The following is a 13,420-nucleotide window of genomic DNA, read 5'->3' on the forward strand; positions in this document are numbered from 1 at the left end:
GGTGATTAGATTGAAATAAGGGTGTTATTGAGAGAAAATAAAATTAGGGGAAAAAATAATTTATTCTAATGTTAATTTAATTCTAAATAGTAATTAACTCATTGAATATGGCATATATGTGTGTTTTAAGGTTTTAAAGGAATATACATGCTAAATACAAATGCCATAAACATCGGACTAATAAGATATATACTATTTGATTGACATATATACAAATTTATTGACATGCATACATTAAATTTGCTCTTCAAACATGTCAAGAATTTGTTAGACTCCAATAATTACGACAAATTATTCTGATTGCCGTTTTTGAGACCTTCCCCGCGAAGAACAGTCATCTCGTCTTCTATATAACTTTCTACCCTCTTCCATCTGCTGCATACGGTCTCGTTGTCCATCACACATCAAAACAATGTCGGGAGGAAGTCGGCTACCGTCAAGCTATCTTCTTCTTCTTCTTCTTCTCTTTACTTCTGGTTAGTATCAGTTAAGTCCTTTGTCAGTCTCTTCGACATGCATAGTCAAACACTGCATGCATGTCGCTGAGACACCTCTTTGCTGCTGATCTTAGTTTGTGGTGACCATGGAAGCTTTCTTTTGTTCTTGCCAGGAGCAAACGCGAGGCAGTTCACGGTGGAGAATCGATGTAGCTACACAGTGTTGATGAGTTCCATCCCCTCCATGGGCCTCGGGATGTTCGAGATCGGTCCCGATGAGGTCATGTTCAACACCGCCGACGACAGTTGGCGTGGCCGGGTGTACTTCCGCACCTACTGCACCACCGACAACCACGGAATCGTTTCGTGCCTCACCGCCGACTGCGGCTCCGGCGAGCAGTCGTGCGAGGGGAAGGCGGCCAAGGCGCCCGTCACCCTCCTCGACTTCCTCAACTTCAGCGGCAACGACACCCAGTACACCTACGACATCAGCCTCATGCACGGCTTCAACGTGCCCGCCATGGTGTACCCGCAGGACTCATCGTGCCAGCCGACGGGGTGCCCGGGCGACATCAACGCCATCTGCCCCGACGATCTCCGTGTGAAGGACTCCGCGGGGAAAACCATCGCCTGCAAGAGCGCGTGCGACGCATACCAAGACCCGAAGCTGTGCTGCATCAACGAGTACGGGAGCCGCGCCAAGTGCCAGCCTTCGTCGCAGGCGAAGGTGTTCATGCAGGCATGCCCTTTGGCGCACACTTGGACTTACGACGGCAGGGCCTTCGCTTGCTCGGGGTCGGACTTCAACATCACACTGTGCCCCACGGCTTAGGCGGGCAGGAGGAAGCCATTTTTCCGGTTTCATAGATATTATTATTCTCTGCAATGGGAGCCACTTAAGATCTTTGGTATCAACCTGAATCGAAGTCCAAGATAATAAAATTATGTTTCTTGATTTCCTTTTGTTCTTCAAATTCCTAACATAATCCTAATATAGTGTCTACGGATTCTCTTGTTTTTTTCCTAATTTCCCTGTGATTTCAATAACAAAGTAGGATTACGATATGATTTCACTAATAAATTATTTACTTAATTAACCATGTTTGGACTTAGTAGAGTGCTCTCTCTATCATCATCATGTAATATAAAATGCCCCCAATATTTGCTCTCATATTTGTATATATATTTTTTATATCCATCTCATTAGGGGCGAGCAACGTAAATATAATTGATATTCTTATCTAATTTCTTGAAAATTCATTTGGTGTTTAACGTAAGGGTATTATAATTCTTAACTTAAATAAACTAATTTTAGCCATCGGTAGAATTAATTAACCTATATTTTCTTAATGAATGTATACCGATATAGCACAGATTTCATGTTAAAAAGCAAAGTTCACAATATCGTATCGTACCGGTATTTCGATCTGGGTTCGGTACCGGTACGGTACGGTATACTGAGCGGTACACTCAGGTGTGACAAGCATTGTAGCATTACTACAGTGCTACAGTGCACTCGGATCGATAATAAGCGGTTCGCGTATCGACAATCGATCGGATCGGTACATACCGTCCAGGCAGTATAGTTCGGTACTGCAGACCCTATTAAAAAATATATATCACTAATAACCAAATCTTCAAACATTGCAAGTATGCATATGAAACACTTCACTAACGATATTATTATCAGCATGGGACCCGAAAGAGTTTCCTAGCAAATATAAATTAATATATCTTTAAGAGCTCATTTAATATCTAAAATACGTATATATATATATATATATATATATATATAAACAAATCTTAACCATTGTTAGAATTGGTTAACCTTTTTTTAGAGCAAATATTAATGATATTAACATAGATGCTACAATTTAATATATTTATTGAGTTAAGCCTAAATCGAAACAAATTAACCAAGAAAAAATATTAAAAAGGATGGAAAAAAACCTTCATATTTTTGAAGTGTAAAACTATAAAAAATATGATCTGCGGGAGAAAAATAAAAATATGACATTATTATGGAAAAAGCTAAAATAATGGTTTTTTGGGCAAAATTCCTTCAAAATTTATTATTATTATTATTCTAATCCTAATCATGCTCATCATTATGCCGGTGTTTTTCAAATTTCAAACTGCGCTCCTCTTCAAACTGACAAGTGAATCCCTGCCTTCGCCTGTAATCCTTTCTCACATCCAGATCAAATCACAACCGTCAAACTTCTCATCGCCGCTCTATATCAGACTCCACCTCGACCCTCAGGAGTGGCCGCTCTTCTCGCTCGCTCCTCGTCTCCATCGTTATCTGGTGTCCCGATAACGCTCTCGCTCTTCCCCTTCTTACGGTTTGCTCCCCCTCTTTCCTCCCTCTCCTAATACTTGGGGTTCTTTTTCCTGTGATTCTTCTTTTTAATGCCTCGTATTCTGACTCGAGCGTGGTGATTTTGTTGCTCTTTTTCGCTTTTGTTGCTGTTTTGGCCGTGAAATCGATCGGTCGAGCAGGCGTGACATCGACATGGGTCAGATCCAGTATTCGGAGAAGTACTTCGACGACACATACGAGTATAGGTGTCCCTCGCCTTCCCCTTCCCTTTGGAGATTACGAAATCCCTATTTCTACAAGAACTCTTCTCGATTTAGTCTCTAATGTTCGCGATTACTGTTTCTCGAGCGCAGGCATGTGGTGCTCCCTCCGGAGGTCGCCAAACTGCTCCCCAAGAACCGTCTCCTCTCCGAGGTAAACCAAATCCGTCCTTGCGCCCGGGGGTTCCCTCGATCATCCTGTATGAGCTTTCTTGTGGTCTTTGATTGTGGTTGTCCTGATCGAGTGATTTGTGGTGGGTGCATTAGAACGAGTGGCGGGCGATCGGGGTGCAGCAGAGCAGGGGTTGGGTGCACTATGCGATCCATCGCCCGGAGCCGCACATCATGCTCTTCCGGCGGCCGCTCAACTACCAGCAGCAGCAGGTGAATCACGCCGCCGCTGTCCAAGCCACCCAAATGCTTGCGAAATGATGTTGCTGTTGTAACAGCGAAAGAAGGAAGAAGATGCCTTTTTTCACATGTTGCCATTTCCTTTCCTCGTTTTATGGCTTTCTCGGTCGTTCGTTAGTCTACCTAAAGAGTAATTCTCTATCTTTCTATTAGTAGTATCAATATGTCTATGATACGAAGAAGGTCACTGTGGATGCTTGTGAACATGGAGCTTTAATTTGGCCGGTCTTCTTAATCCCTCCTCTCCTTTTCTTTCCTGCGCTTGAAATTTCTTATATTAGAGGTTCTATTTAATTTAAGATGTGAATTATGTGGTGTAAAAGCATGGTTTTACCGCTTGCTGGCTTTGTGGTACTTCAAACTTTGTGGAAAAGTTTTGGTGCAGGGACTCTTATGTATTAGATTGGATGACAGATTATCTGTGCCCTTTTCATTGGTAAGCAAGCTTTGTCTTGTTTAATACTTTGCTTGATGATATTGTGCAAAGAACATTAATTTTATTGTTTACTCATGTAAAGCATCCACTATCTTGTTTTGGTCAGGGATTATTTCAGAATTGGTTTCCAACTTGATCTGTGCCCTTTAAATGGTAAAGAAGGTTTGTTGTCTTCAGTCTCTTGTTTGGTGATGTGATGTTAATAAAATTGATTTATTGTTCACTTAAAGGTTTATAGGACTATTCTGACTGCATTGTCATGGAAAGGGTCACATTTATACTGCTGTGTATAAGTTTGTGTCTGATATCAGCTGCTGTAGCCGCCATTGCGAGCGCAGTTAGGCTGTAGGGAATTAGATTGTTCCAGTCTTGTTTGGTGATGTTATGTTAATAAGATTGAGTTATTGTTTACTGAAAGGCTTTTAGGACTTCAGACTGCATTGCCATGAAAAAGGTCACATTTATTTATACTGCTGTTTATAAGTTTGTGTCTGATATCAACAGTTGTAGACTCCATTGCAAGGGCAGTTTGGATGTAGGGAATTAGATTGTTCCAGTCTTGTCTGGTGATGATATGTTAATAAGATCGATTTATTGTTCACTGAAAAAATTATAGGACTATTCAGACTTCATTGCCATGGAAAAAAAGGTCACATTTATTTATACTGCTGTGTATAAGTTTGTGTCTGATATCAACAGCTGTAGACTCCATTGCAAGGGCAGTTTAGATGTAGGGAATTAGATTGTTCCAGTGAAGTTATAATAGGAGGTTCTAAAATTGGAGGAATTTGATTGATACACTATCAGGCTATATTAACTGCTCTAGCCTCTATTACCCATGATGTAGGGGTTAGATTATTTAGCTTGAAGCTGTAATTGCAGTTCTTATATTGGAGGAATTAGAATGATACACTATCAAACTAATAGTTGATGCTACTTTTGGTCTGACCACAAAGAAGTAGGAGGCTTTAGTCTGGTAAATTTTGTAAAGATATATTTGTTATTGTAAATCTTAATATAGTGTTCATATTTCTATACTATTCGCTTGTGTCATTGTCATGAACCTTCATTTAAGATGAAATCATTTATCTCGAGTTAATATCAATTGCCAATATACCATATTGGTCCTAATTATTTTGAGAGTTTTATGAGGTTTAACTTTAACTAATAGTTGAACTGTGAAGTGTTCTGTAAGTTCTCTTTAGTTTTTGAAGAAATCCAAAATTTTTTGACTTTGAGGGAGAGTTATTGTTTTATTAAAATACTATTATTTGATGTTGCAAAATCATTTAGCATATAAGATCATCCCAAATGAATTGCAATTATTTCAAGTCAGACACTATCGAGAAAGCTATTGGGATGCAACGTCATGGCACGAAGAAATCAATGCCACTTTGTTCAGATTTGTCCACCGGGCTCGGGTGGGACACAAAGTTAAGATACTTCGAAGCCTCATCTTTGTGGCTCAAAATGGTTGCTTCCTTCGTCACGCCTAGTGGTCGAAGACATGTTTCCCCTTACGCCGTGCCTCTCTTTCCCCGGTGTTTTGGATGTATGCGAGTGTGGGAAGAACGGCTGCGTTTGCATTGTATGTAGTGTGGAGCTACAGAGACCCTAACAACTTTGACTTGGCATCCCGGAGGACATGTAGTAATTGAGTTCGCAAGGCCGAAACCGTGGGCGCCTCATCGAAGACAGGATTGAATCATGCATGCACAAGTTTACGTGTCCAGTTATTGAATTACAATTATATTAAGTTTTTGTTGTATATAAATCCCAATATTTATAGAACCTACAAAACATAATAATAAACAACTTCTTTTTCTGTTCCAAACCCCCGAAAAAATGGCATCTTTTCTCTACCTCTCTACTTCCAACTGCCTCTTCCAGAGACCTCCTCCCTCCCTCTTCCCTGCTTCGGCCATCTCGCCTTCTTCTTCTTCTTCTTCTTCTTCTTCTTCTTCTTCTTATAAACCCCTTCTCCCCCGGCGCCGGCGGCGGTCGCGCCTCTGTGTAGCGACCCCGTCTTCTCCTGCCGCGCCGACTCCCGCCGTGGAAGAGAGCCAAGAAGCCGAGGAGGCCTCGTCGTCTTCGCCGTCGGAGTCTTCGTTCTCGTGGAGGGATCACTGGTATCCCGTCTCCCTCATCGAGGATCTCGACCCTCGGGTCCCCACCCCCTTCCAGCTCCTCAACCGCGACCTCGTCCTCTGGAAGGACCCCAACTCCGGCGATTGGGTCGCTTTGGACGACCGCTGCCCCCACCGTCTCGCCCCACTCTCGGTAAATTACTTTTTCTGTCCAAGATCCCTTTTGTGTTTCTGCTATATCGGGCTGTTCGAGTTGAATTTGGATGTTCGATGTGTTTGCGTAGGAGGGGAGGATCGACGAGACCGGTTGCTTGCAGTGCTCGTATCACGGGTGGTCCTTTGATGGGAGCGGCTCGTGCGTCCGGATCCCACAGGCCTCGAGCGAGGGGCCTGAGGCGCGAGCTGTTCGATCGCCGAGATCTTGCGCGGTCAAATTCCCCACACTTGTCTCGCAGGGTATGCTGTTTGTGTGGCCCGATGAGAACGGGTGGGAGAAGGCGGCTGCCACCAATCCCCCCATGTATGTTACGTTTCAGGACCAGAAAAAAGATTCAATCTTTGATATAATGAGGCGGAATTATCATTTATACGTTGGCTCGCTTTGACTTAGGTTGCCAGCAGAATTTGATGATCCCAATTTCTCGACCGTGACTATCCAGCGTGACCTGTTCTATGGGTACGATACGCTGATGGAGAATGTCTCAGATCCGTCGCATATTGATTTTGCACACCACAAGGTATGACCTCTTCTACATGTAATACATTGTATTGATGTAGACGGCAGCCAGTACTTCTCAAATATGCTTATCCTCAGATGCTCTACAACCCCTAATCTTGCCCCCGAACAGTACTTCCAAGACATATCTTAATCCATGTTGTTGCTCTCAAATATTATTTTGTGCTCTTTTCATTTCTAACCAAAAAGAAGGACTAGTAGAGAATCATACTCATATATTCAACTTCTTTTCTGAAAGTGGTTTTGTGGCTCAAGTTTGCTTTCTGACCATGGACATGTTTTGTAGAAGTCACTTAACCTCCACTATTGTCTGAAGCCAGATCAATGAATTTGTTTTATACTGATTACTAGTAGGTAAATTTTGGCTTCCTAACCTAGTGCCTTTTACAGGTCACTGGAAGAAGGGACAGAGCTAGGCCTTTGCCATTTAAGTTGGAGTCTAGTGGCGCTTGGGGATATGCTGGTTCAGATGCTGGGAATCCACGCATCAGTGCTAAATTTGTTGCCCCTTGTTATGTTATGAATAAGTGAGTTTCAATTTAGGTATTCTTTTGTCAAACTTAGTTATGTTATGTTATGAATAAGAGGGTTGGGGTGGTGGTGGAGAATTTGACAATGATAAAAAGTTGTTACTGTCATATTTTCTTTAATGTTGTTTCTAGGAGCATTGTGAAACAATCTTAGTTGTCTACTTTTTCATAGTCCATGTACTCCTGCTAATGCATCAAATACATTTACTTCTTTGCCCTTTCTTGTCCAACTACCAAGTATTATTCAGCTTTTCTTGTCTAGTAGAGATTTTTGAAACAGTAGATTGAACAACAGGAAATTAGAGTGTGAAGGGAAAAAAAGAAAAAGAACATCCATTCAGGAACTTATGTAACTGTGAATAGGAACAGTTGCTTTGTTTCTTATGATTGACATAGATAAAAGCAGAAGCTGGATGCTAGATGAGTTTTTTGATTGTGCACATTGATTTAATAATTAAGCAAACAGCGTCAGGCCTATTCTCTTGTTGACTGAATTAGTAACATGTTTTATTAACTTCATACCAATATTTTGACCCAAAGGAATAAGTGACCATATCAGATTATACTCCAATTTCAGCTGGAGTTGCTGCACTTGGGTTTTTGCTGAGGTAACCAAGCAGATGAACGATCCTGCATCTTCTTGAATTGATCCCTCCCACATTTTACAGATAACAAGCTGGTATCAAGCAGAAGTAACAAATTGTTTAGGTAAAAGATGAAATGCTTTTTGTGGGCTGTCAACTTCTCCACTGCTTGTTTCAGAAAGTGCCCCTAGTCTTTGACATTTTGACAATGTTCATGAGTTCTATATTAATAACCTACCAGATATTCATTTCTTTCTTTTCATGCAAACTTCTATTTTGCATATAATCTGCATAATCTTATACGGTTATATCAACTGTTTTTTGCTTTATCTATAAACTTTGCACATTTGTGGATCATGTTGCCTTATCTCTCCTTTTGATTTTTTACATGGCAAGTTCTGTTAAAACATTTTTAATTTATAACACAATTCTTTCAAACAGTGCTTGTGAAAAGTATATCCACTTGCTTGATTTCATGCATTATTTTACAGGATAGAGATTGACACAAAACTGCCATTTCTTGGTGACCAAAAATGGATTATATGGATCTGTTCCTTTAACATTCCTATGGCCCCAGGAAAGACTCGTTCGATCGTGTGTAGTGCTCGTAACTTTTTCCAATTCTCAATGCCAGGTCCTGCTTGGTGGCAGGTATATTAGATATGCTCATAAACTTGTAATTTAGTACATTTCTTTTTTCTGAAGTGATAAAAATATCGATTTCCATTCAGCCATTTGACGTGGAAAAATATTTTATGTTCTTTTTTTTTGCTATGGTTTTAAGAATTAATTTTCTGGCTAGTTGCAGACATGTTTTTGATATTTGAAGTCCATATACTGCATTTGCCAGGCTGGAATCTCCTTATAGATCCAGAAGGTGATGTGTTTGGATCTAATTTATGGTTCAAGCATATCTTGGGCTGTTATGGTTGTAATCAGTTTCTACTATCTACTTTTATTGTTTTAAATAGATCCTTCTATCTTTATTAATGGGTTAATGTAAGGCCTGAATATAACTCTTTTAGGCTAACTGGGGCATGGTAAATTGGTGATCTATGTACTTTGATGATTTCATTCACATCTGGTTATTTATTGAGGCACTGTCAGCCCATCTCTTATTGTGGCATAGTTCCATGTTATCTTACTGAACATTTGGAACTCAGGAATCACATTGCAAATTAAATAGAGTTACATATTGGCTCATTTTCTGGTTTGACTTTTAATGTGATTTATAATATAAAATATTTCTTTCTGATGTTGAGATGTGAAAAGTAACTTCAGATGTCTGTGCTTTTTTGGTACAGCTGGTACCCCGCTGGTATGAGCATTGGACTTCAAACAAGGTCTATGATGGTGATATGATTGTCCTCCAGGGTCAAGAAAAGATTTTTCTTTCTAAAATGTTGGAGTCTTCTACTGATGTCAATCAGCAGTATACGAAGATCACATTCACACCGACCCAGGCTGATCGTTTGGTTCTAGCATTTCGGAATTGGTTGAGGAGATATGGCAATGGCCAGCCAAACTGGTTTGGCCATGCTAGCCATCAGCTTTTACCTTCAACGGTCCTGTCCAAACGTCAGGTGTGACTTTCATTAATTTCCTAAATCTTCACATTTTAGTTGATCATGAAAATATTTAATTGTCCCATTGCTTCTGAAATTACCTTTAAGTCTCCCTCCGAGTAGTGGGATCTTTGGAACTCTATTATAAAGTGCAAAGATAATTTAGTATCAAGTAACATTTAGGGAGAGAAGGCATCATGTTTGGGATTTAAGATGATCTTCTGTTTAGTTCCCAAAGTTACAGCTTTGGCATTTGAACCTGATACTTCTTGAAAATATTTTGCTTTTTAACATCCTTCTTTCCATAAAAAATATCCATTAATTTCTATTGGCTCCCCTGTGAATTTTAAATATTTAATTGCTACTGGTTATCACATAGAAATACAAATGTTTTAGTGATTAGCTGAAAATAACCTCATAATATTTCCAATTAGTAGAAGAGAAAAAATCATATGCATTTCTTATCATTCTTGGTCGATTTACCATTTATACTGAGAGTTGGTACATTTAAATTTGACCACTTGAAATATGCCATTGCTCATCTTTGCTTTGTCTTATTGGCATCAGAGCTTACAATATAAGCAGACTGAATGTTCTTTTCTACCACAGATGCTCGACAGATACGAGCAACATACTCTCAAATGCTCATCGTGCAAAGGTGCCTACGAGGCCTTTCAGATGTTGCAGAAGCTATTTATAGGCACAACAATAGTTTTCTGTGCTACTGCTGGAATTCCTTCAGAATTCTCAATTCGACTTCTGTTAGCTGCAGCTGCCATTGCCAGCGCAGCTGTGGCTTATGCTTTGCGTGAACTCCAGAAGAACTTTGTCTATGTGGATTACATACATGCTAATATTGATTAACCCATCACAGGGGAGGGACCTTCAAACGAGATTTGCTAGAGCTGGTTTCTGTGTACTTGTTAGATCTAATAAGAACTGTGAGATGTATGAAGCTTCTGTAAGTTACTTGTATAGCCAGAGTAGCACAGTTGTAGATGTTAAACAGTCTCTCTTGATGAAGTGTGAATCTCTCACTTTCTATTTGGTGATGCTTTTATGTATCGATGTGGGATCGTGGTCGAATGAAGTATCAATAATCTTTGGTATATAGTCCACTTGTTCAAGAATGAATGTGTTCTTACTATTTTTTCCACTAAATTTCATCCACCTCAACATTATCATGTAGATTTGCTGAAGTGCAGCTACCCATATACATTGGCTATTGAGAATGACAGGTTGACAAGTTGACCATACCAGATCTGAAAAGAGAAAATAAACGTATCTTGTTTTCCCTGTTATGAGGTCAGCTCTCACTATGACTACAGAAGTCCGGAGTTGGTGCTCTCACTTATGGAAGATCTCTACTTTATGGACCATCCATCATCTTTGCTGGTGCCGTCAACTTCTGCTTCGCAATATGCTTCCTACTCTATTGTTTTAGAGAAGACGATTAAATAGCACACTAGACTGCTAGAATGAACAGAATCGAGGCATTTTGGAACTATAGTAATTTTGTAACGAAATAATCTAATGAAATCTTTTACGAGACTTAGTACAATGATAAGATTGCTTCTTCGCAATAAAAATAAAATAAAATAAATCAAGATCCGAGATACAAAAATAATACCTCTAAAATATTGGCATTAACGAGTAGTTGTTGGTTTCTCTCTTCGTCTTGATAGATTCTTAGATTTAGCTTAGTAGTACCCAAAAATTCTCTAGGCGGATACTATCATTATTCCCTTATCAAAAGGAAATTTAAAGGAAAAAAGGAAAAACAATACGCGGTTCACATGTGTTCCCAAATCTAACGACAACGTGATCAACCACTTGCTGCAAGAACGAAGCTCGACTTGAAGGCCAATGGGCAAAGGGCTCCCACTCCACCTGAACTGCACATTGGTGGACGGCCGTGACATCCACCTTTTCCTAAAGGACAAAGCAAAAGAGGAAGGAAAAGGCGAAGGAACCTACTTAGCATATGCCGCACAAAAGCAGAGAAGGACGAAGACAAAGCAAAAGCCAAGGAAGGTGGTGTCATTCACGCCCAGCATATCCCCCGGAAGATGCCATCCCTCACGTTTATATATGTCCACCCGAAGAGACGTCTCGATCCTCCTCTGTAAGCCACCCCCACGTGATTCATCATCCAGTCATGTGACGCGACGGCCTCGCCGTCCTCCGCCGACGCGGAGTTCCGCGGAAGCCAGTTGCAGTGGCAATGGTAATCGTAGTAGTAACGATAATGATATCGTTGCCTTTTCCTCTTCTAATAAGGTCTTCACTGACTTCTTGACGAGAGGTGGAAGCTATGCAATAGCAAGTTTGTAGGGCAACTTGAAACCTTTGGCATATGAATTCCAACTTTCCTGGTGATGTAGAAGCTCTTCGTGGGGCACTCATGGGAAGAAGGTAAAGCATGCTTCTTCTTGTGTGTTTCCTTCTCCACTACTATTCTCCCTATGAATGCATAATAAGATGCAACGAACGCAAGCTGATTTCGTTGCTGTTTCTTGGAAATGGATGGCTTTGTTGAATTCACAGCCTCTGTGCCATGTCTTTTGTGTTGTCTGATGTTGATGATTCGTTTGAGCCATTGGGTTGCCATCTTGTCCTTACAGTCCTAGAAATGGTTTCCATGATGCAGCATAACCAGTGTCCAAAAGAGAGCGTTGTGCTCGTCAATCTTCTCATACATAAGTAATAAGTAATCAGAGTTTCAGAAGACGCGTTGAGTAGCTTCTCATCAACCCAAAAAGGAAGACACGATTCTTCCTTGTAACATCAAATCAAGAATGCTTTCTACGAAGCGAACAATTAGTATGAACATTGCTGCTCTCACTTGTCCGCCGCGCAGCCGTTGGGAACCGCAGACTTCGGTGTCCGGTCAACGTCGGCCGCGGCCAGCAAACGCCGCCGCAGTCACATCGCTGCAGCTGCCGATCAAAAGGCACCGATACAGCGCCCGTCTAAGGCAGCGGCATCGCTGCAGCAGCCGTAGGCGGCGGTATTGCAACCGCCTACGACCAAGGCAGCTCGAGCGACGCTTGGGCTGCTGCACAACAGCGCCCGTCGCTTGAGCGACGCAGGTAGCCATTGCATGCGACCGTCGCTTGCTGTCGAACCTCTCCCCGCGCTGCGCACAACACAACACCAGTTGCAGTCAAACTTTACCGATCTGTAGTGGACAAAAGCTATATAGGATTGAGTGTTGTGGGAGGTGCATTGCGACTCGAGCTTGAAGAGAACTTGTCAGCAGTGCATCACGATGTTATCTTAGAGCATTTCAACATCATTTGGATGCTCCAAAATGAAGTCAAAAAAATAGAGTAAGTATTTGTGTGCTTTTTAGCAACACGTTTCTCTGGAAACATAAAGCCTTATACGAAGAACATAGCAGATTAATCCTCTAAACTGAATCACCAATGTTATCTGCATTAATACCTCACATAATTTGTCCACCGACGATGGATACCTTCTTAAAACAATGGAACCAAAACAGGACTTAAATCATCTGATATAGTTCCATCCTATCAGAAGCACTCGAAGGTGAGAACCCTAAGAACATCCACTGATTTCAATAAAAAGCAAATGGAGGAAAAAGAAAAATTGAAAGTGACAGAAAACTGACACACGGATATCCCGACATCAAAACGACACTCACTCACTCACTCAAATGCCCAACGTCAAAACGACACTCACTCGAATGCCAACATGAAGGCAATAGTTGACGACTCTATGACGCCACACAATCTTACATAAATCCTCATTATCTTTGTTTTACGTATCAAAGAGTCATTATCGAATATCCATCCATTGGCTTAACATTGAACTTGCAATGAAATCAAATCAATCTGAATCATGTTAGCTACGCGATAACCAAAAACTACAACAGGAAGAGACCAAAAATATCTCCTTTCTTGTTTTACCTTAAATCCTCGAGCGATCGGGTGTCGAAAGATATGAGGATTCTCGATCTCCAAATCGCCCTGGGAGTTAGCAAGAACATTAATGACTCAAACTTGTGTCCTCCGATGGGGTGTAACAC

The 13,420-nt window shown here is 40.9% G+C and overlaps 3 protein-coding genes across 3 annotated transcripts; all 3 read left to right on the forward strand.

Annotated features, from left to right (window-relative positions):
* Positions 1–681: 681 nt before the first annotated feature.
* LOC135636443 (thaumatin-like protein 1b) lies at positions 682–1,269 on the forward strand. The gene has a single exon (XM_065148132.1). It carries the CDS (start codon positions 682–684, stop codon positions 1,267–1,269), a length of 588 nt encoding a protein of 195 aa, XP_065004204.1.
* Positions 1,270–2,703: 1,434 nt separating this feature from the next.
* On the forward strand, positions 2,704–3,666 carry LOC103982756 (cyclin-dependent kinases regulatory subunit 1). Its single transcript, XM_009399767.3, has 4 exons — positions 2,704–2,782; positions 2,940–3,005; positions 3,114–3,174; positions 3,288–3,666. The coding sequence occupies exons 2-4, from the start codon at positions 2,953–2,955 to the stop codon at positions 3,450–3,452; spliced, it is 279 nt and encodes a 92-aa protein (XP_009398042.1). The 5' UTR covers positions 2,704–2,782; positions 2,940–2,952; the 3' UTR covers positions 3,453–3,666.
* A 1,844-nt stretch (positions 3,667–5,510) lies between these two features.
* Positions 5,511–10,480, forward strand: LOC103982755 (pheophorbide a oxygenase, chloroplastic). The gene is made up of 7 exons (XM_009399766.3): positions 5,511–6,147; positions 6,239–6,474; positions 6,565–6,691; positions 7,081–7,217; positions 8,296–8,455; positions 9,109–9,387; positions 9,979–10,480. Exons 1-7 carry the CDS (start codon positions 5,713–5,715, stop codon positions 10,231–10,233), a joined length of 1,629 nt encoding a protein of 542 aa, XP_009398041.2. The 5' UTR covers positions 5,511–5,712; the 3' UTR covers positions 10,234–10,480.
* Positions 10,481–13,420: the final 2,940 nt, after the last annotated feature.

Source organism: Musa acuminata, chromosome BXJ3-4 (genome assembly GCF_036884655.1).
Source record: "Musa acuminata AAA Group cultivar baxijiao chromosome BXJ3-4, Cavendish_Baxijiao_AAA, whole genome shotgun sequence".
NCBI lineage: Eukaryota > Viridiplantae > Streptophyta > Magnoliopsida > Zingiberales > Musaceae > Musa > Musa acuminata.

Coding starts and splice junctions, on each gene's coding strand:
- LOC103982755 (XM_009399766.3), top strand. CDS start 5,713: ATGGCATCTTTTCTCTACCTCTCTACTTCCAACTGCCTCTTCCAGAGA. Junction 6,692..7,080: donor TTGATTTTGCACACCACAAG/GTATGACCTCTT, acceptor TGCCTTTTACAG/GTCACTGGAAGAAGGGACAG. Junction 8,456..9,108: donor CAGGTCCTGCTTGGTGGCAG/GTATATTAGATA, acceptor TTTTTGGTACAG/CTGGTACCCCGCTGGTATGA.
- LOC103982756 (XM_009399767.3), top strand. CDS start 2,953: ATGGGTCAGATCCAGTATTCGGAGAAGTACTTCGACGACACATACGAG. Junction 3,006..3,113: donor GACGACACATACGAGTATAG/GTGTCCCTCGCC, acceptor TCTCGAGCGCAG/GCATGTGGTGCTCCCTCCGG. Junction 3,175..3,287: donor AGAACCGTCTCCTCTCCGAG/GTAAACCAAATC, acceptor TGGGTGCATTAG/AACGAGTGGCGGGCGATCGG.
- LOC135636443 (XM_065148132.1), top strand. CDS start 682: ATGGGCCTCGGGATGTTCGAGATCGGTCCCGATGAGGTCATGTTCAAC.